This window comes from Miniopterus natalensis, chromosome 4 (assembly GCF_054644295.1).
Source record: "Miniopterus natalensis isolate mMinNat1 chromosome 4, mMinNat1.hap1, whole genome shotgun sequence".
NCBI classification, from domain to species: Eukaryota; Metazoa; Chordata; class Mammalia; order Chiroptera; family Miniopteridae; genus Miniopterus; species Miniopterus natalensis.
In genome coordinates, this window is record NC_142084.1 from 72,020,120 (window position 1) to 72,043,018 (window position 22,899).

At 51.0% G+C, this 22,899-nt stretch overlaps 1 protein-coding gene across 1 annotated transcript in view; it reads right to left on the reverse strand.

The window, feature by feature from the left end:
• The window catches only part of ELL (elongation factor for RNA polymerase II), a 58,897-nt gene that overhangs the window by 9,092 nt on the left and 26,906 nt on the right, over positions 1-22,899 (reverse strand). The window contains exons 2-6 of the mRNA XM_016210739.2: positions 14,786-14,833; positions 9,305-9,426; positions 8,783-8,946; positions 6,419-6,684; positions 2,542-2,666 (exon numbers count right to left, since the gene is read on the reverse strand). Coding sequence (XP_016066225.1) covers positions 2,542-2,666; positions 6,419-6,684; positions 8,783-8,946; positions 9,305-9,426; positions 14,786-14,833 — 725 coding nt within the window. The remainder of the gene's footprint in view (positions 1-2,541; positions 2,667-6,418; positions 6,685-8,782; positions 8,947-9,304; positions 9,427-14,785; positions 14,834-22,899) is intronic.

Here is a 22,899-nt window from a genome sequence, read left to right on the forward strand (position 1 = left end):
AATGTAAAATGGTGCAGTCACTGAGAAAGAGTTCAGTGGTTTTTTCAAAAAGTTAATCATAAAATTACCATATGGCTCAGCAATTCCTTAGTATGTGTTTAAGAGAACTGAAAATCCACATCCACACAAATCCTTGGACATAAATGTTCAAGGAAGCACAATCACACCAAGAGGTAGAAACAACCTAGGTGTCATTGACAGATGAATAAATAAAATGTGGTCCATCCACATAATGGAATATTATTTGGCCATAAAAAGGAATGAAGCACTGACAAACGATACAGCCTGGATGAACCTAATGTTAAAAAACATTACAATGAGTAAAAGAAGCCAGACACAAAAGACCACATGGTATATGATCCCATTTATATGAAATGTCTAGAAGCAAATCCAGAGACAGAAAATGAATTGCCAGGGGTTGGGGGAGGGCAATGGGGGAGTGACTGCTAATGAGGAGAGGCTCCTTTGGGGTGATCGAAATGTTCTGGAATTAGAGGTTATGGCTGCACAATATTGTGAATGTACTAAATAGTAGTAAGTTCTACACTTTAAATGGGTGACCTGTATTAAGTGAACTGTATCTCAATAAAGCTATTATGTTTTAAAAATATCCTTAAATTAAAAATGGCATCACTCACGGATAAGAACATGACGTTACAGAAAGACAATAGGAAGGACTCTTGGGAACTAGAAATGACAGTCAAAAAGACAGGTTGGGAGAAGCCAAAGAAATCTCCTAAAAGAAAAAAAGGAGAAAAGATAATAGAGAAGACAACAGGAAGAGTCTAGGAGCAACCACACAAGAAAAGGAAGGATAGGATGAGTTTTCAGACTATGAGGGCCTCAGTGTCCCTCTACCCCAGATCACCTGTGAGGCCGTCTATGTGGAGGTATACAGGGCCAGGTGGGGAACCTCTGAGCGCTGTTTCCTACTGACACTCTCTCTCTCTCTCTCTCTCTCTCTCTCTCTCTCACACACACACACACACACACACACACACACACACACACACGGAGAGGCTCCTTTGGGGTGATGGAAATGTTCTGGAATTAGAAGTCATGGCTGTACAACACTGTGAATATACTAAATAGTAGTAAGTTCCACACTTTAAATGGGCAAAATACCCACGCTTGTAAGCAGACATGCACATGGGAACTCAGCCATGTCCCTTCCTGGGAACTTAGTGAGAACAAGGCCCTGGGGTCTGGGAACTTGGGCACCTGGCGAGAAGCTATGAAAGAAGGATGGACAGGAGCAGCCTCACTGTACTCCTTAAGTGCTCCATGCCACCTCAAAGCAGTTGGGCGGGGGTAATCAGCCATTTCAACACCATACTTATAAGAAATTGTGTGATGAATGAAAACATCTGTAGGAGGGGACAGTGTCAACCTAACATGTTTAGCTGGGGCAACAGAAGATTGCCAGAGAGGGGGACATGGGGGAGAATGTCTCTTCTACAGAGACCATCTCCTCTCAGCTCCCCAACACCCCAGAAACCTTGGACACGCAGAGCAGGGCCCTCAGGCCTGGTGGCTCAGGAATGAATGCCCTGCAGGGCTCAGGAGGAACTTGGAGTTCACCCAGAGTGGCCCCAACTCAGTTTTGCTTTCTAAATGCAATTATTCCTTAAAGAGCTGAACTTAAAAGAGAAAAAAAGCCCTTCATAAAGAGCTCCAAGCCCCTGCCCAGCTGGCATGGCTCAGTGATTGAGCGTCGACCTATGAACCAGGAGGTCACGGTTTGATTCCCAGTCAGGGCACATACCTGGGTTGCCGGCTCCATCCCCAGTAAAGGGTGAGCAGGAGGCAGACAATCAATGATTCTCCCTCATCACTGATGTTTCTATCCCTCCCTCCCTCCCTCCCTCCCTCCCTCCCTCCCTCCCTCCCTCCCTCCCTCCCTCCCTCCCTCCCTCCTTCCCTCCCTCTCCCTTCCTCTCTCTGGGGGAAAAAAAAAAAAAAAAGCCCCAAGTCCCTGAGAAATCACTTAGGGACTAATTAGTGATCAGCTAGCTCCTAGGCTAGGCAGGAATAGAGAAGGAATCAGTCGCTGGCTGACCAGGCTGTTTACCCACTCCACCCAGAGCCCCCTAGGCCACTCCTGACCTCTAGTCCCAATTAACCCTTGAGGGGATGCATTTAACCTGCTTAGTCACCTCTGTGGGGACCTTTGTTTTATTTTGTGTTTCGCATTCTTAAATTTGAACCATTTAAGAATGAGGCATAGCCTCCTAAGCAGAAGCCCTTAGGGACTTGTAGGTTTATGGGTAAGGGGGGACATGAGAAACACTCTGGGTGGACTGAGGCCTGCTGGGCACTCTGGTTTTCGAGAGAGTGATGCATACTGTCTAGCCCATATAGCAAGGGCTGCCTTTTCCCCAGAAGGCCAAGGTGGGCTGCCCAGGCATGGGGAAGACGGCCAGAGAATTCTTATGGGGCCCTTCTACCCAGCTCTCAGCCCTGAGGCCTTTGGGACTAGGCAAGGTCATCCCAGCACCCTCAGGATAAGATCCGCCCCAGGCCCAGGAGAGGTAGCCTTACCTAACAAGCATGCGCTTTAGCAGCTGCTGGTCCCCCTCTGAGTAGCCAGGCCAGTCCTTCTGCACATCCTTGTACACACAGTCCTTCAGTGTACACGTGCCATCCTTCACATTCACATTGGCCACCTGCAACACACAGCCAGTGTCACTTTGTGGGAAATCCGGAGGGAAGGGGGAATGGAGGCAGACAGACAGACCTGGAAGGGAAGAGGATGGCACCCCACCCCCAGCTCCTCTGCACCAGGTCCAGATGCACACATCTTACAGCTATGAAGGGCCAGGCTGGCTCTAAAAACGGGGGCTGCCATCTATGAACCCCATTATCAGCCTCCCCCTGCTATGGAGGGAATGTGTGTTCCCCCAAAATTCATGTTATGGTATGTGATAGTATTTGGAGGTGAGGCCTCTGGGAGGTGTTTAGGTCATTAGAACGGAGCTCTCATGATCAGAATTAGTCTCCTTATAAAAGAGGCTCCAGAGAGCTCCCTCAACCCCTTCTGCCATGTAAAGACACAGTGTGAAGATGTTATCTATCAACCACAAAGGAGGACTTCACCAGCCACCCAATGTGCCAGTACTTTGATCTTGAATGTTGTCTCCAGAACTGTGAGAAATGTCTGTTTGAGCTGCCCAGCCCACAGGACTGTTACAGCAGCTGGAATGTATGAAGACATCCCTCTAGGATTTGCAGCTCTGGGGGCAGATTAGGCGGAGGCTGGGGGTGCCAGATGAGGGGCACCTCCAGGGGCCAGACTGAGCCCACCTTCCATGCACCAGCCAGCTCTCCTCCCATTAATTAACAAAGGCTGAGTTGGTCTCCAAGATGGTTTCTGAAGATGGGTTTAAAACATTTGCCTTGAGGGTGCTTAAGTTTTGAAGGCCGCTGCCCTGAAACGGGCAATTCTGTGACTGTCTTGCTGGGTGCACCCTAGTCTCCTGCACACGCATATGTAGCTGTGTGTTGCTATTTCTCCCTACATTACAGCAATTTCCACAAGCAGCATTTTTAATTTTTTTAAGAAAATCATCAGGTGCCAACACCAAGATTACTCAGATACTAGAATTATCTGGTAAAGACTTTTTTTAAATCCTCACCCGAAGATACGTTTTATTATTTAGAGGAGAAAGGAGGGAGAGGGAGAGAAACATCAATGTGCAAGAGAAACATCAATTGCCTCACATACATACCTGAACCAGGTATCTAATACGAAACCCAGGTATGTGCCCTGACTGGGAACTGAACCTGCAACCTGTCAGTGTATGGGACAATGCTCCAACCAATTGAGCCACACTGGCCAGGGCACAGGGAGCATTTTTAACAGTTGAGTAATATTCCACTGAATGGCCACATTGTGATTCACTCAAACATTTCTCCTTTGTTGGATGCTGATGTGTTTCCAGTTTCTCTGTAGAATAAACAGACGCCATTGTGTGCAGGCTTTTCCATGCAGGCAACGGTTTTCTGTAGCCAGTTTCCCAGAAGTGGGATTAATGGGTCAAAGGCTCTGAACGTTTTTTATGGCTTTTGATACATTTTACTCAAATGCTCTCCAAAAGTGCCCTCTCACTGCCAACACTCCCACTCATGAGGACGAGCCTATGAGTTTCTCTGAAGCCCAGCCAGCCCTGAGACAGATGCCTTAAATCCTGCTTTAAATGAAAGAAGAGAAAAGGCTCCTTTGAGGAGTACAATTTTGTCAGTGCTGTTCATCAGATAACTGGTCACATGGGGAGGCTGGCCAGCCTGGGCGAGGTGAAGCCCACGGGATTTTTGGAGGTAGTCCTCTTCCCCAAGTTGTCAGGGCCCTGCTATCCCCCACAATCACTGGGGAGCACTACCTGGGTAGTGAGTACAGAAGCACAAGGCAGATGAGTCTGTTAAGGAGAAACGAGAGTGGGCACAAGGAGGACGCTCTGTCTGCAGATGCTGGCTGGGCTGCCTCCAGGAGGCTGCCAAACCAACCTGAGTGGAGAAGCCATAGCCCATCATGGTGCCTCTCTAGTTCCAGAAGGGCCTGGAGCAACAAGAGCGTCCAGGGGTAAGAAACAGAGCAGGTGGTCCAGGCAGGTCTGTATCAGCATCCCCAGACCTGTCTCTAGAAAATGGAGCTTGGTGTTCTGCCATGTCTGAGGGCCTCTGAGGGTAAACCTCAGGTGTAACCATGTGCTCAGTCAGTTAAGTTTCACATTCTGCATTTGAGGATCTCTCATGTTTCTTCTTCATTCCAGGCACTAACAGGGAAAGAGCAAACTGTGGGAATGAAGGCATTTCTAAAAGTGCCACACCAGAGGCTGAGGGTCCAGCTGGACAGCAGTGAGGGCTGCAGGTACATCCAGGGGCAGGCATGGGTCCTACCCATATCTTTAGCCCTGACTCACATCTGACAACTCCATCAAACTTCCCTCAGCCCTACCTTGGGTCTCCCCATACTACAGAAAAAGGCTCTCGGGGCACCCAAGCCAAAGGAAAGGTCTTCTGTGTGCTTCCCTTTAATCTGCAAGTACAAGACCGACACATTTGTCTTCCTAAGGAGCTGAACCCCTTGGGGAGGTTGTTCCTGGTTCTGCAGCTTTTTGGATGCTTTGGCAAGCCCTCAAGCCAATTCCTGAGCTCTCATGGAGAAAAATCACTCCTCAGTCCTTGCCAGCACAACCTATGAACTGGGGATGGTGCCTCAGGCGGCCAAATCTGCAGAGGTGCCCAGTGAGTGGACATGGGAGCCCCCAATATACTGGTAATGTGAGGTGTCAGCAATTACCAAGGCCCCTGGAACACAGGAGATGTCTTCGTAAGTGAAGGGTGGGGAGGCACCTGCCCATAGGCCCCAAGAGATAATGGGTGGGCCTGGCCCCAGCCCAGATCTACAACCATGCATGAAATGAAGCTCCATCTTTTCCACAGGGGAAGATTGCAGAGGCCTTTTTTCCCCACCCTGCCCTTCCCTGTGAACTCTCTGGGGGGGAGTGGGTAAGGGTAAAGAGGGACCCCGGTAGGAGCATGGGTGTCAACATCCTCCTACCAAACATGTTGCGTTCACAACAGTCTTAGGTTGCACTGACGAAGGGGAAATGAATACTTAGAGGCCGGCTGAACAACTTAGCAAACACAAAAATTCATCCTCAGCTACAGCTACCATCTTGGCATGGGCTTTCTGCCACAGGAGGTGCCAGCCAAGTGCCCAGAGTGTCAGAGGTGGAAAGTAGGAAGGAAAGGTGAGCTGGACAGGCTCAGCCACAACTCCTCCTCAGGATGCCGGCATAACTGTCCTCACAGCAACACAGTGAAGCAGCATCCACATGGCCTGGCTGATGTGTTGAAGCCAGACCAAGCCACTCACTTCCTAGGGGTCCTCCAGCTACCTCCTGGAGCCCTGGGAATAAGGGCAGGGCCTCGCGAAAGTGGTTGGGATCAACTCACTTGCTCCAAAGCCCAGGCTGTTTCTTAGTAGTAGGCTCCACTTGCCAGCACCATGTTCCCATCAGGTAAGACCTAGGCTCCACAAGAGGTGTTGCAGTCATGCCCCAGCTACAGATGGAAACTGGAGGGTCCAGAAGTGAAGCTTCCTGCCTGGAGTCACAGCTGGTGAGCAGTGCTCGCTAACTAATGTGTATGCTTTCCCTGGTTTCACTCAATTCTAAAAAGCTTGTGCAACTGAAGTCTTGATCTCCTGTGCAGTGCCTGCTGCCTATATGTTTGCAGATGTCAAGGAACATGGCGCTGGCCTGGATCTAAGCTGATCCCTAAGACACCAGACAGTAAATACCATACTCCCAACCTACTGTGTGTCCAAACCATCTGCAGAGGGTGCTCATAGGCAGGTTGGACCCAACCCTACTCCACCCCACCCCACCCCAGCCAGCCCTGGATAAGCATGCACCTGCTGGAGGAGGCTGTCCAGCGTGTCCTTGTCTGCCTGTGCCAGGCCATCCTTCTGTAGCCGCAGCAGCAGTTCAGCCTTCCGGTAGGGCCTCAGTGCCAGAAGATGCAGCACCCGGTCACGGAAAGGTCTCTGAGATACCCCACCGCCCCCACTAACACCACTCTTCTTGATGGCATTTGCCAGATTGATGGGGGTCGCCCGCTTCCGGGAGGGCACGGTATCCGTTGCCCCTGGGGCTGGTTTCCTAAACTGAACCTTCTTGCCTGCAATGAGAACCAAGGTGATAAATTAAGAATTGGAGGGGGTGAGAGAGTAGCCATGGTGTCACACTGCCTGGAGCTGATGCTGAGTTCCTGAGTGTGGAAAGTGATGGCCAACAGCACCACACTTCTGGCAAGTCAGTGTGTCCAGCCAAGCCTATCTGTTGGAGATCCAGGGTGGTTGAAAGCGCCACCTGCTGACCACACACAGTTCACTGGGCACCTGCAGCTCAGATATGGGAGGTGCACGAAGTACAAGCATGTTTAGGGCGGTAACTGACTTCATCATCCTGGGGACCAAAAATGTCAACCACAGGGAGAAGGGGCTGCTCTATGAGTCCTTTTGATGTTAAATGGGCGAAGGGCAGGGGGGGAATCGCTGACCTGCCAAGGCAGAAGTTCCCAGAGACTATACACTTCATAGGCCTGTGCTGGTCCCATGGGATCTGTCATTCTCTTTTATGGAAACGAAGGTAATAAAGATGTCAGGGCCACTTGGGCAGCTGCTCTGGAGAACCCAGGGTGTTAGCAGCTCCCCAGCTGTGGCTCCAAGTGCTTGCTCCTCAGGCAGACATGGTTGTGCCTAGAGCCTTGGAGACAGCAGACCGCTCCCGACATCCTCCTGGTACAGACTATGGGGTCCAGCATGGCTACCCCTCCATTGAGCCAGTGAACACTGTTCTCGAGAAGAAAGTCGTTAATTCTGTCCTGTATGCTGCCCCTGACACCAAGGGAATGCAGATGGCCAAGTGAGATCAGCACATGCCCCGAATCCTTGAGCCAAAAAGCTCTCCATGATGACTTCTTTTTGCTCTTAACCCTCAAATCTGATTTGTCAGATTAACAAAGGAAGAAGTGCTTTGTGAATCTTCTGGGCCTGACGCTGTCCCTAGAGGATCCAGCTGACAGGCTGACATGGGGTGGGGAGAGACCAGACAGAGCCGGACGTACCTGTCAGCATACTACAGGCCAAATGAGTGTTTCCACCAAAACATAAACTGTTGCAAAAATCCTCACTATATACAAAGTGGTCCAATAAGACAAATCTTGACCGAGTTTTTGGCTGAAGGACCCAGAAATTTACTAAGATGTGTATGAATGTCTATGTTTGCATCTTGAGGTGAAAGCAAGTGGGTGAAGTTTTTTTGGATTCTGGCCCCAGTGGCAGGTAGCCATGTCCATCAGGGCTCAGTACTGACCAGCAGGACAAACTCCTGCACCAACATCTGGAATTTCATTCAGAGCCAACCCTACTGCCAAGCAAAGGAAACCAGGCTTTCTTTGGGAGGATGTGAAATCTCCCGCCATTTCTTAAAAAAGAAAAACCCCATGAAGCCATCAAGGTCTTCATTTGCTGTAAGCGGGTTCATGCCTCTCCTGCCTAATGCAGCTCTTTCTCTGGCAATAAATTCTGAGAGCTCTTCAACTCTGTCTGGGTCTAAGAGGTGCAGCAGGATGAGCTTTCTGAATAAATTGTATTTTTCATCCTATTCTTAATGTTGCCAATGTCTCAATTTCACCGAAATTCTTTTCGAGCAGATGCTAAGCTGCTGGAGCCTTCCAGGCAAGCAGGGATCAATGCCTTTCCTTTCAGGTCTCAACTGGACGGTCCCTCGCCGGCCCAAACACAAGGCCATTGTGGGGTGCATCTGGAGGTCTGCATTATGCTGGCCATCTCAGACTTCGTGAGGAATCAGCTGGGCAGGTGAGAACAGTGGGTGGTAGCCAGAGGAAATATGGCAACCCTGTCTTCATGGAGCACATCTGTGTTCCTGACCAGTAAAGGTCCCTGAGGCTGTGGCCTGCGATAGAGGCCAAGGATTCAAATTCTTCTAGTTCTTGGGTCTGAGTCCACCTGGGGGCTCGGGAGATAGCAAATGGCATAGCCCCCAGCTGACTCAGCAGGACCTTCTTCACGGCCGAACATGGACCTTGCTGATCCTGCTCAGGGGCTAGATCACACCTCTGTCACCCATCACTCCTATTCCTAGCCTGGACAGGCCCTGAATGCCTCCTGTTCCCCCAACAGCTGCCTGGCAGGCATAATCCACCCCCCACCAGTAAAGCCCCCATGGTTGAAGCCCCAGGCCCCCACCCTCACCCAGGTAGCGGCCTCCGGGTTTGATGACAATGGCGCCCCGGCTCCGTGTCTCCTCTTCAGCTTGTGCCATGCTCTGCCGCGCCTTCTGGTAGGAGTCGTCGGTGGCACACACTGTGATTTTGTCCTGGATGCTACCCAAGCAGTCCAGGTGCATATCCCCATGGCTGTAAGACAAGGGGCCAGGGGCCAAGATGAACACCTGGGACACACGGAGATATGGTCTTGGGGCCCAAGCCATACCCCCTGCCACCAGGAAACAGGGCTCAGCACTGATGGAGACACATGGTTTCCACAGGGCACATCTTAACACAGAAAAAACAAGGAGACCCAGAAGAAACAAGGGGACCCAGACCCCTGGGCCAGAGGCGCAATACGAGTACCTACACCTCGGATACACTGAAAGAAGCCAGAGGGGCTCATATGAGAGAAGGGGGCACTGGGCGGGAATTGGTGGGCAAATGTCTACACAGTGGTCTGACGAGAGTGGAGTTTGGGAAGGCAGGGTGTCCCTCTGGGCCTTACCTGGAGACATACTGCTGGATGCAGTCAAAGCTGCCCTGGGGGCTGTCACGGCCAATGTTAGAGAGGTAGAAGGAGAAGATCCGAGCCTCTGAGGGGTAGTCGGGCTGGGGGATGGAGATGTGCTGCACAGAAACAGGGGGTGTCACTAAGAGTCAGAATTATGGAGGGGAACATGGCACAGACCGAGTTGCTAGACCCCTACTGTCCACGCAGCACGACCCTTATGAAAAGGAAGTGCTAGCACTTTCCTTCAAAACACACCTCTGCTTTTCTGGCTGTGACAGGACCCGAGGCCAATCCCCACCACCTGCCCCCAGTAATGCTCAGGGTCCTCTGTTCCCATGCAAGAGGGAAGGGTGGTGTCACCACAGTCCAAGAAATACAGAGTGTGTAACATGCACCTGGAGTGTGTAACATGCACCTGGAAGCAGGGACCCCACCCAGATCTGGGCCATGATTCAGCTTCCTCACCCACCAAACAGGGCAGATCTGGCCCACGACATCCTCAAAGGTGAAATGAGACAAAATAGTTGTCAGAAGCCAGCAGGGAACACTGGGCAGCCAAGATGCTCCGACCCTTGCTCCTGCTTAGTGACCTCCTCTCTATCTCCTCCATTGGGATGGGATACAGACTACCTGAGTGTCCACTGTCCTGTGGCTGTGAACCTGGGAGATGCAACCACAGCCGGGTGCATACCTAGCACCCAGCTGCCCAGAACATGGCAGGAAGCCCATACACCAGTCAACAAAATAAAAAGGAATTTCTGGGGAAACTGAGCCTGATATGGGTGGCTCTTCTTGCTCATCTTGATCCTCTCCCTCACCCAGTCCTGGTCTGGAGGGACCTGGCCTCCTTAGGCATCTTTCCATATCAGCTCAGGGGGCAGAGGCCGCAGAGGGTGCCAGTTCCCATTGGACTGTCACCCCTGAAAGGAGGGGAGAGGGATCCTGAGTTCCAGGGTGCTCATGGCCCTAGGTACCTCCTACCCTACCTAACCACACACAGCCCTGAGGGAGACTTGACCCCACCCAGGCAGGCAGGTGGAAGGATGCACACCACCTCCAGCTGCAAAACAGAACTCTGCAACTATGCAGCCACAGACATGACAGGCATAGCCCACACTGGATCAAGACAAGGGGGTTGCCTGCCCAAGGACATGGGTTTAGGAAGCCCACTCATCACAGCTTTAGGATGACCCCTGCAACCCAGCAGAGAGCTGACAGTAGGATCAGGCCATGTGCACAGAGGCCCACTCACCAGGCTGCGGCTGCCCTACCCAAGCCTGCACAGGGAGCAGCTACCATGCTTTCCCCTGGGAAGGGGGTGGAGGACACTTCACTGTGACCCTTTCATCCTGTGTGGGCGTTTTCCACCCAGGCACATATGCCCACTTCCAAAATTTATCCCAAGGTAGGAAAGGGCCCAGCACAGAGCCCAGAGGCTGGTCTGTGCAGGATAGTGGGTGACACAGGGCTTGAAACCAACACTCAGGAGAGCCTGGTTCTGCTAGTGACGGAAAGATATACACAAAGTGGCCAGTGTCCTCAGGACAGCTGGGGGTGGGGGGAAGGTATGCTGGGAGTCCCTCCCCAGATCTGTGGCACTACTGCTATGGCATCCTCTAGTTAATGGGTTGTTGCTGTTTAATGATGCTAGTTAATAATTACCAGTCTCTGGGAACCAGCAAGGAAACCAGCCAGCTGGGCACAAATGGCCCAGGAATGCACAGCTGTCTCTGTGCCAGAGGAGAGCTTGGTATGTGTTCCAGGACATGGCCTAAAATGCAGCAGCCATGACAGTGCCCTCTGGACGGAACCTCTGCCGCCCCCTGCCCCAGAGCTACCATGCAGCCCTCAGCTGGCCTGAGTATAACAGGTTTGGATATGTCTGATAGCAGCACTGACACCAGGTAATTGGAGGGAGAAGGGGGCGCAAGTGTCTGTGTGACAAACCGGAGAAATAAAACACGCCTGTTCCATCCCAGGTGCCCTGAGTGCCTCTGAGGCCTGAGGCCTGCAGGAGGTTCTGGCTCCCCTGCAGCAGTCAGTGGGGTCCTGGCCATAAGCCTTTCTCCTTCTCCTTCCTTTGAAATCTGTCCCAAGTCAGCCATTGCCCTCCCCCAGGTTATCGTGTGCAGTGCACGTGGGAGCTCTGAAGACAAATCAAGGCCCAGGTAGGGGTGGGAGCAACGTGGTGGGGAACAGCACTGATGTTCCGTTTGGTCAAAAAGAAGAAACAGGTACATATGGGAGCCAAACACCACTGACTAGGTCCTCTCTTGCCAAAGGAGCTTTCAGGGACCATCAGTTTTCTTCATCATTTTCATTCCCAGGGAACCATTCTGGGGAGAGTTACTACTGCTGCTAAACATATCTTCTAGGAGGAAAGCAGCCTCTTTTGCTGGCCTGGCAGATACCCAGGGCCCTTTCTAAGCACCTTCTTCTCTCCCTTTTCCATGGGGCTCAGAAGAGCAATGCTGCACCTTCACCTCCCCCCACACCCTAGGTTCCCAAGTTCTTAGCTGCTCAACTTTCACACACGATGTCTCCAGACTCCTAAACCCCATTCTAGAGATATTTTAAAGATATTTCCAAACTGTCCCTGTTACCAATGACATGGCAACAAACACCTTGTGGCTCAGTCTAGAGCACATCCTAACAGGCATGGTTCCTAGATGCACAGACACCGGTCAAAGGCTTATGACAAGCCCTGTCAGACCTTGTCCTAGAAACTGCAGCTCACGTTCCTACCACAGTCCAGGGAAATGCCAAGGTCCTGAACAGCCCTGGATGAAACCTTACCTTTCCTTTTTTCAGTTGAAAAGTTTTGGAGTGGGGATGGACAGGTGGAGGTGCTTTACCAGTTGTCAGGAGTTAACTCAGAAGTGACCTCTTGACAGCAGAGGACCAGTCAGCTAGCTCAGGGCCCCTCAGAGCGTAGAGAACATAGATGTGAAAATGTACCCAGCAAATGGACAGGTGAGTATTTTGCTCCAGCAGACACGGCCTTGAAGGCCAACATATTTAGGTGGGGCCTAGCTCTCCAGGGCATGTGGTGAATGCCACAGAATGCACAGGGTGACCATGGCCACCAGAGGGCGCCATGGGGCCAGTATGGCAGCAAGCCCCCCCGCCCGGGGCTGGTACGTGGCTGGGACAGGCTCAACACCCACCCAGGAAATGCCTTGATGCTGCGACCCTATGCCAGCTGCATTACATTCATATCTGAGAGGGAAAAGCACCAGGGGCTGAGTGAACACATTCTGGGATGCAGGGAGTACACTGGTTCTCCTAAAGCCACGTTAATTTGCACATGACTCTCTAGGTGGACAAGATCCCCATCTGGTGGTGGGTGAGGAGGTTGAGGGATAGAGGGAAAACTGGCCAAGGTCCCCAAGCCCACAGACAGAGTCTCAATCTTTGGTCTGTCAGCTTCATGGGCCTCTGAGGGGTGGATTCCTGAACATCAAAGCAGCCCAGGTCCCTAAAGAGCCTGTTCTATCTAGCTCCACTGGCATCCTGCTCCTCCATGCCTACCACACCTCCTGCTCCATCTCTAACCTTGCGGATGTTGTGCAAAGAGCAAAACCCCCTCCTCACTTCCCAGGAACAGGTAGGCCCAGCTGTGCACATGCAATGGAGTGACCAGAAGTGAGAGAAGAGAGCCGAGGTGCTGCCTCCTTCCTCCCTGCTGTTTAGAGTGATTGTGCACATGCAGCCTGGCACCAGGCCAAGCCTTTCACACCTGGTGGGGGGAGAAGGACATGTCCCATCAATGCCCAGGAGAAAGAGGAGGAGGAGGTACAGATGTCACAGGGACAGACCCAGAGCCTGACCCTACACAGCAAGCTGGGGAAGAACACACCCCTGTCACAGAGCCCATTCAGCCTTCACATAGGCTCACAAAGAGCCTCCTGGTGAAAAATTGAGGCCTAGACTGCCTGGAGCTGCAACACAGCACCTCCACGCTGAAATCCTCTAGAGATTCTGTTAAGCAAAAGAAAGCCCAGGAGGAAGAAAGAATAGGAAAAACATGATTCAAAAACTAAGGTGGTGGGACCCCATATCTGGAATGAATGTGGCTCTCAGGCTTTCCACAGGAATTTGGGGGGCATAGGGCCATGGCCCAGGAGAACCTCATGGATCATCTGTGAGTAGCCAGCCGTGAGGGTCTTGCTGAAAAGTGAACGCTGACCACAGTGGCCTTTTCTGTGCACTGGCCTCATCTTCCCACAGGGGCTGAGGGCACAGGCCAGCCCTGCCAACACCCCTGGAGAAATGTCCCAAGGAAGACAAAGGGAGATGGCAAAAGGGTGACCACAAGACTCTGATGGGGCCAATGGAGGCACAGATGTCCTTGAGGAGACACACGGGGTGGAAGTTGTCTGGGCCTTTTGGGGTGTCTTGCCAACCCTGACTGGTATCAATGTGATGATCAGTTTGTGTGTCCCCTGGCCAGGCAGAGCCCCAATAACACCATAAGAGCTAATCTGGATGTGTGTGGAGGTGTTCTGTAGACACAGTGACATCCACGATCAGCTGACTTTAAGTAAAGGAGAGGACCCTAGATAGTTTGGGTGGGCTTCTCCCAGTCAGCTGAAGGTCTTAAGAGGGAAACTGAGTCTCCCTAAGAAGGAAGAAGCCCTGCTGTGGATAGTGGCACTGGCCTCTGCCTGCCCACAAGCATATCTTGGTATCTCTGTATCTACACACATGCATCTCCTAGAGACTCCCTCTATAGAGCACCTTGGCTCGGTGAAACCCACAGGTCTTCCCGGTTCTTTAAGGAGCCAGTTGGCCTTCAGGTAGAAACTGACTTAGACACACGTGGCAACTCTTCGGATAAAAACAAAAGACTTGCAATAAAGACTAGAAGAAAAACTAGTGTTCCGAGGAGTGTTTGGTGGGTGGGAGATACTGGAGGATGGTCCTAAGACTGCACGGCAAGGATTGTGAACAACTTGCCCTTTCTTTTATTCCCTGATTTTTCTGTTCAGATGGTCATTTAGAATAAAGTACATTTCAGAATAAAATGAGGGTGCTAAGTTTCTATAACCCCAACCTAGTACCAAAAAACAGACAAATACCCATGGTCCTGGGTCCAGAGAGGGACACTGCCTGGGCTCTGGGTCAGAACAGGTTGGGGGCCTGGGAGCCAGGTATAAATCTGGGAAGGGAGGGAGGGAGGGAGGGAGGGAGGGAGGGAGGGAGGGAGGGAGGGAGGGAGGGAGGGAGGGAGGGACGGACCCTGGGGGGCTGCTAGAAAGGATACCTTTCTTCTGCTCATGGATGGCCTTTTGTGGGCCCCAGGACCAGCCTGGGCACATCCAGAGGTGGAGCTTACCCTGGCATGGGGACTAGAACAGAAGTGGATGGGACCAAATACTGTACCCAACTACTGCTGTGCCCAACAAGTCATGACAGGCCCCAGAACACACCAGTCCCACAATTCCAAATATGAGTAACACAAAAACAACTCACCCCTTGGCTTCCTTGAAATCGAATTGATGGCCTCAGTGAAACAGAATCCTGCAAAAAAAAAGCAAAAGATACTTGGAAATCCAGAGCATCACTTCCAGTTATCTAAGGAGCAGGGTAAAGACCGTGTGTTCAGGAAAAGTGAAAGCACACACACACGCCGGAAAACTACAGGAAAAGTCACCGAAGTAGGGTTTTGAAGGATCAGTAAGAGTTCCTTGAATGGCACAGGGACAGGGGCTAAGGGTACATGAGTGGCAAGAGTGGAGACACAGGCAGTGGACAGCCCCTCACTGGTCTCTAACAACTATCATCAGCCCAGGCCATCCTGCCTCACAGACAGCACCTGCAAATGGAAATCAAGGTGGGTAAGCACCACTGGCCCAGAGGCAGGCTGATGAGTTGAATCTGGCCCCCCACCATTGGCAGGATGAAGCCCAACACCTGCCCAGTTCCCATGTCAGTTTCAGAGCGGTATGTCACTGTGCTTGGAGTGGCAGAATTTCCAAATGTCGTAAGATATATAGTAAAAAAACCTCAAAATAAATACTTTAAGCTTCAGCTATTCAGAGATCAGTCCTCTTATGGAATTTTAGAAAGAATGTGAATCCAGCCCAGCCGATGTGGCTCAGTGGCTGAGCATCGGCCTGTGAACCAAGAGGTCACAGTTCAATTCCCCATCAGGGCACATGCCAGGGTTGCAGGCTCAGTTCCCAGTAGGGGGCATTCAAGAGGCAGCTGATCAATGACTCTCTCTCATCACTGATGTTTCTATCTATCTCCTTCTCTCTTCTTCTCTCTGAAATTAGTTTAAAAAAATTTTTTAATTAAAAAATTAAAAATTAAAAAAATAATGTGAATCCAGATAGAGGGCTGCACCTCCTCTTCTAACCTTGCGTCCAGAGCACCTACCTTCTGAGTAGCAGATAGCACCCCACAGCGTGGCCCTGGCTTGTCACCATGACCCCCTCCTCCATCCCCAAAACCCACAGGACCCAAATCCAGCCTGTCCTCCGCCCACCCAACCTCCTCCACAGGGCAGCGGGGGCTGGGCTCTCCCACCTCCACCCTGGCCCCACTTAGAGTGAGGGAGACTTCCTCCACTGCCCCAGTACCTCCCTGAGTGGCTGCCTGTCAGCTCCCCACCCAGAATGTCAGGCGCATGGCATGCCCTGGTTAGGTGGAGTAGCTCTGAGTAGTGCAGTGACTCCACCGACTCCACCCTCATGAGGAGAAACAACCAAGAGGCAGGCCAGGACTTATAGGTGGCTGACCTCTCGGAACCCATGGGTCCATCAGCCACTGGGTTGATGGCTGTGGGTAGATGAAGGAGACAGCTCAGACAGCTTGAACACAAGGGCCACACATGCACCCCCTTTGTTTACCAGAAGCCCCTCTTTTGCTGAGAATCCCAAAGGACTCTGTTGTCTGAAGCAGACCTGAATGGTCACTCTATGCACTAGCACTTACCTCCATGGGATCTGATGCCCCAGAAACCACCCCAAACTTCTAAACACATTGCCCCACACTGCTAGACTGGCAGAAAGAGACATCTTCCAGTCCCTTGTTCTACTCCGGGACTGGGAACCAGCCCTTGCAGGCACAGAAGCCATGGTGCTGTTGAGACCAGGCTCCTTCCAAAACAGACTCTGGACCAGCTGACCTGACCCACGACCATGACCTGACCCTCGCCTAGGCTGCTGGTCAGAGAATGAGAAGCACAGCACCCGTGGAAGTCTCGTCCTGGCAGGGCCCTTGGAGACACAACATGTAAGTGGCCTTTGTTTGGAATTAGGTTAAAGAGATGAAAAGAAGACATGAAGAGATGGCCACTAAGCAGGTGAGAAGGTGTTCAGAGCCCTTACCCATAGATGAAATGCAGACTGAACACCTATCAGAATGGCTAGAACAGGAAGACGAACGACACTCCAGAACCCTCGTGGATGGCTGATGGGAACGTACACTGTGTGGCTGCTTGGAAAACAGTCTGGCATTTTCTTAAAATGTTAACCAGAGAGTTACTACATGACCCAGCAATTCCACTCCTAGGAATTAGCCAAGAGAAATTAAAGATATGTCCACATGAGAACTTATACAAAAATGTGCATGGCAGAATTACTCTTAGTATCTGAAAAGTGGCAGCAAACCAAATGTACATCAGTTGGCAGACAGAAAAACAAGAAAATACCACCCTAAAATAAAAAGGAACAAACTCCTGATGGACACAACACGGATGAACCTAGAAGACACTGGTTGAGAGGTGCCAACATATGACACCATACATTGTATGAGTCCATTTATATATGTTTCCAGAAAAGACAAAACTAAAAAGACAGAAAGCAGATCAGTGTGCACCAGATCAGCAGATCAGACCCACAGAGGACTTTTACTGAAGACTCAGGGGCTTTGAGCAACATCACAGGAACAGGCAAGGAGAGATTCCTGTCTGTCAGCCATATATATATACATATATATATATACACACATATATATATACACACACACACACACATATATATATATTAATCTTTATTGATTTCAGAGAGAAGAAGGAAGAGGGGGGAGAGAGAAACATCAATGATGAGAGAGTCGTCATTAATCAGCTGCCTCCTGCACGCCCCTCAACTGGGGATCATTCTGCAACCCAGGCATGTGCCCTGACCAGGAACTGAACCGTGATTCCCTGGATCCTAGGTCAGTGCTCAACCACTGAGCCACACCCGGTTGGGCTGTCAGCCATTTTTAACACAAGAGTGACATATGTGGATAGAAGGGAAGCAGAGACACGAGAACACCACAACACAGGCAATGGTGAGGCAAAACGGCCTGCCTGTCATTATTCCGAGCTCCTGCTGACACCTGGTCATCAAAACCAGGAACGAAGGGTGTTTTTGGCAGAGGGAACAGCAAGTGCAAAGCAGGACCAGAGACTTGGGATACTGCACTGGTAGAGGGCACATGGGGCTTGGCTCTTTCATCCCCAGGTCTCTCAGCCAGATCTCCACATAGGGGTCAGTTGGTGCTAACTCAAGCACTGTGTGTGCCATCCACACAGCAAGGTCTTTGTGCTCCAGGGACTTGGGGGACACGGGCCATTATTACAGTGATGACTGGAGGTTGGATTTAGGGTAAAGAGGGAACGGAACTAGGAAGGGTGTACCTCCTGAGAAGGAACTCCACCAGAGCAGCCCCAGGACCCACATGTGCTGGTCCACCCCCCTCCAACGACACACTACCTGTGGGCTATCCAGTGAAGCATTTAACTGGCTTCTAGCTATCCAGCAAGTTATCTGGAAGACTCCTTTCTTTCAAGGTCACTCATTCCCCAAAGGCATTAAGAACGAGACATTTCGAGTTGGAGAAGTCAAGAGGCCTAAAAGTCCTGGCTTTCTCTGTGATGCTGCGAGGGCTGGCTTCAAATCAATGTCCCCACGCAGCCTGGCTGTCAGGCTGTAGAGGTAGGCTCCTGGCCACATGGGCTTGCCTGGTGTCTCCTTCCTCCAGTAGGACCAAGCCCCTGTTGACAACACAGCACTTAGCTCCTACTATCACACACACGTGGGTGACTCCCCACAGGCTTCCTGTCCATAGCTATTAACAATAACAGGCACATCTTTAAAGGGCTGAGGGTAGAAAACCTCCAACCTAGAATTCTATATCCAGTGAAGAGTGTAAGTGAAATAGAGACTTGTCCAGAGAGACAAAAGCTAAGAGAGTATGTTTATAGCAGATGTGCACTGCAAGGAAGGTTCTAGAAGTTCTTCAGGAGGAGGGCGAGTGATAACAAATGGGCACGTGGGTCTCACTGATGAAGAGCACTGGGCATGGTGAACCCATTTATGAATATGAAAAAATGTTACATTTCTGTAAAAGATCACTGACAGTCCGTGGCATAGATGATAATATGAAGTGCAGGATTTGGACACACACAACTAAATGTGAGAAGGCATGGTGTAAATGGAAGGCAGTGGTGGTGTCAGGGGCACAGGGGTTACCCCAAGCTTGTGGGCCCTCCAGAAGGTGGGTGTGGCACCACAGTGTCTTCTGAGAGAGCAGCCAGAGCCCAAATCAGAGGTTCCTTTATGGCAGGACCAACATCACATCCAGACCCACCCAGTCTGGCTGAGATGCCAGCAGTCAGGCTATCCCAGAGGTTCAGGGGCTCCCCATGGGAACAAGGCCATCATGACCTGGATGGCTGCAGGGGCTGACAGCTCATGAGGCTGGTGGGGGGGAAGCTGTTGCCCTGTTACCTCATCTACACAGAAGGATGGAAGGCAGCATCCTAGGACCAGCAGGATCTGACGGACTAGACTGGGCACTGCCCGTTTCTCATTTCCCTGTTACTTCAGCAGCTTCTGAGGCTTCTGAGTTGGCCCTCAGACCAAAATTAGCAAGTGACAGGGTAATGTAACTTCCCTGGATACCCCTGGGCACCGCACTACTTGGTACCTGAGGGGCTGCACTTTAGGCAACATCACAACAATGCCTCAAGTCTCCTTAGACCCTCTGGGAGGTTATGTCGTACCCACTACAGGCTCAGAGGTCACACACACCCTGAGTTTGAGCCATCTAGTGCAGTGTCTCCTGAGCAGCAGGCATGGAGGGACCCTCAGGTAGCCCAGCCCCCACAATGGCCCTGTCAGGCCCCTGCATGGCAATGTACCATCTCCCACTAGCCTCAAAGGGGATGAAGCTGGGAGCTGCTCAGGACAAGCATCACTGTTGGCACTGCGCTTCAGCAGAGCCAGGGTGCACGCAGGGAGGCCTAGTGGAGCAGGCAGTAAGGAGGTCTTACTTCAATGCAATGAGGCAGGGGCATCTGTGCCCTGTAAACATTTGGCCTCCTGGTAGCCCTCTGTCTGGGGAGGCATCACCTGAATGAAGAAGACACATAGGAAAGATGGCAATGCATGCAGGAGAAAATAGGGAGTGTGCAGGGTAAGTGACGGTCAGGGGTCTGGGCGGGCGGCCCATGGGAGGAGGCACAAATGCTGGCCTGGGAACCCTCTCCGATAAGATGGGTCAGGGATGAGGAGGAACTTGAGATGGCCAGAATCCCCTTATCTCTGCCCTTGGAGGGTGAGGCAACAGAAAGTGGCTTACAAAATCCACTGCCAGGTCCAGCTATAGCTTCACAGGAAGCGAGTGGTAAGACACGGAATTATACTTACAATGGTGGGTGAGTCTTCCCCAAGGGACACTTTTGGTTGTTGTGACTTGATTGGAGAGGAAGGTATTTCTGTCACCTGGTGCAACACTGCCAATACCCAAAGTGCACAGAATGGCCCCCACAGTAAAGAATGGGCCCACCCTAGAAGTCAGTAGGCTGAGGTGAGGAGCCCTTAGCTCATCAATGCCAATAGGAAAGAAATGGAAGAATGATCGCTAGAGAAGAACATGGAAAATTCCACAGGACCAACCTGCTGGCTTCTTCAATAGGTGGATGGCACAAGGGGAAGGAGGATGGAGTGCTACAGAGTACCACACACTTGGCATGCATGTGGCAAGTGGCTCTACATGGCCCTGATTCAACCCAGCCACCATAAAGACCCCATGGAGACAGCTGGCAGGGTGCCAGGGGCTGGGCCTTGGTGCTCTCCTACAGCTGCACTGAGGTTGTATCTACAAAAACCAGTCCATCTCTGTTGACATTCAGTATTGTTATTCAAAAGGACATGGGTGAAATAGATATGTAGGATTGTTTTTAAAAATGCTCCTTAGCCCTGGCTGATGTGGCTCAGTTGGTTGAGCATCGTCCTGTGCACTGAAAGGTCAACGGTTCAATTTCCAGTCAGGGCACAGGTCCCGGTTGTGGGCTCAGTCCCCATTTGGGGTGCATATGGGAGGTAGCTGATCGATGTTTCTCTCCACCCCCACCCCCCCAAAAATCAATAAAAACGTATTTTTTAGAAAATGTTCCTCAGGGAAGAGTTGAGACAAATCAGTGGGATGCTCATAGAGGGCAAGGTTGGGTGACGGTTCAGGGACTGTCATTATTCTCTGTTACATCTAAATGTAAACATACCCATGTGAAAGGTTTAAAATAAAAAATGCAAACAAAAAACACCCCATGGTGCACAGAAGGGATCAAGCAAACACTGGCCCAACCTGGATGCAGCCCTGAGACACCTGCATGGAAGCAGCACCCAAGTCCTGAAATGCCTACTAGTCACAATGTCAACACCACCTGGGGAGTGCACTCCTTGCAGTATACCTGGCCTTACCCACCCCACCCTGTAACCCAAAGGTGCCCAGAGAAAGTGACAGAAGGAAATGCATCTGTTCTTCCTTAAAGACAGCCTGTGTAATTCTGCAGAGCTGGGACCGAACCTTCCTGAGTCGAGTGTGGCCAGGAAAGGGGGAGGCGAAGTCCCGAAAAAAGGCCTGGCTGCAGACCTCTTGGCAACTGTCCCCTCCTTTCCAGTAAAGTACAGGGGATTAGGAAATGTCAGAAACCCTCCCTAACACTTCCTGGAAAGTTCTGAGCAAGACACTGAGGACATGGAGAGTTCAGACAGCGTCTGTGACCATGAGGGGCCATTTCCGTGAACCACAGACACAGAGGAAGGCTTGGGACATGTACCCAGAAGGTCAGTCTACTAGACATGGCCTGTCAGGGCTGAGCTGGGAAACTTGGGCAGGGCCTGAAGAAGGGCCCAAGGCAGCCCCTCCCCTTGGCTGGGAAGAGAGCAGAACATTCATCACTGTGGACAGACACATAAAAGCAAGAAAAGGGAATCCAAGCAGCTACAAGCCAGGTGCCAATCAGGACCCACACATGGCCAGCACCGCACATGGAGGTGCACAGGAAGCTTAGGGGAAAGTTTTTTTAAAACCTTGAGGATTAGAAAAACAGGTGCAAATCACCTGACACTGCCTCCCTCCCACACGTTTTGTTTTCTTCTTGGGTCAGCAAATAAACACAGTCGGAATGCTGTACTGGGCCATCTTGCTTTCTGCTGGAATTTAGCATGCCCACCTGTACTCCACCCTCCCCAATCTCCATTGTTTTCTGTACCTATGGTTGCACCTTCTCCCGAAGGTCATGTAAATGGAATCATATTACATTAGTTTCCTGTGGCTGTTGTAACAAATTACCACAAACTTGGTGGTTTAAAACAACAAATTTAGTCTCTTACTGTCCTGGAGGCCAGAAGTCTGAAATCAGTGTCCCTGGGCCAAAATCCTGCACGGCTGCACTCCCTCCAGAGGCTTCGGGAGGATCCTTCCTGCCTCTTTCAGCTTCTGGGAATCCAGGTGTCCTTGGCTGAAGTGGCAACACTCCAATCTCTGCCTCTATGGTCTTATCATCTTCTCTTTTTGTCTGTGTCAGCTCTCTCTCTGCCTCTCTTTTTTTCTAATCCTCACCTGAGGATATTTTTTTCCATTGCTTTTCAGAGAGAGTGAAAGAGAGAAACATTGATGTGAGAGAGACACATCGATTGGTTGCCTCCTGCATGTGCCCCGACCAGGGTTGGGGATCAAACCTGCAACCGAGGTATGTGCCTTTGGCCAGAATTGAACCTGGAACCCTTAAGTACACACGCTGACGCTCTAACCACTGAGCCAAACCAGCTAGGGCTCTGCCTCTGTCTTATAAGGTCAATTGTGGTTGCATTTAGCTCCCCCATCCCAGACCCCAGATAACCCAGAATAACCCAGCCCCAATCTCAAGATCCTGAACTTAATCACATCTGCAAAAATCCTTTTTCCATATGAGGTCACATTCATAGGCTCCAGGGATTAAGTCCTGGACATCTACTGGGGGCCCTTATCCAGCTGACCACACTTAGCATAATGCCTTTGAGATGTGTCCATGTTACTATCATTGATGTCCACCGCTATTACTGCTTGAGTATTAACTACTATATTAACCAGTTTGCTCATCCATTTGCTGACTGAGGACCCTGGGTCATTTCCAGTTTGGGGGACTAATGAGTAAGGCTGCTATAAACATTCACGTACAGGTTTTTGTGTGGACATGAGTTTTCATTTCACTTGGTAAGCACTCAGGACTGTGACTGCTAGGTCCTGTGGTAAATGTATGTGTAACTTCATGAGAAGTGCCAAACTATCTTCCAGAGTGGCTGTACCATTTGCATTTCCACCAGCAA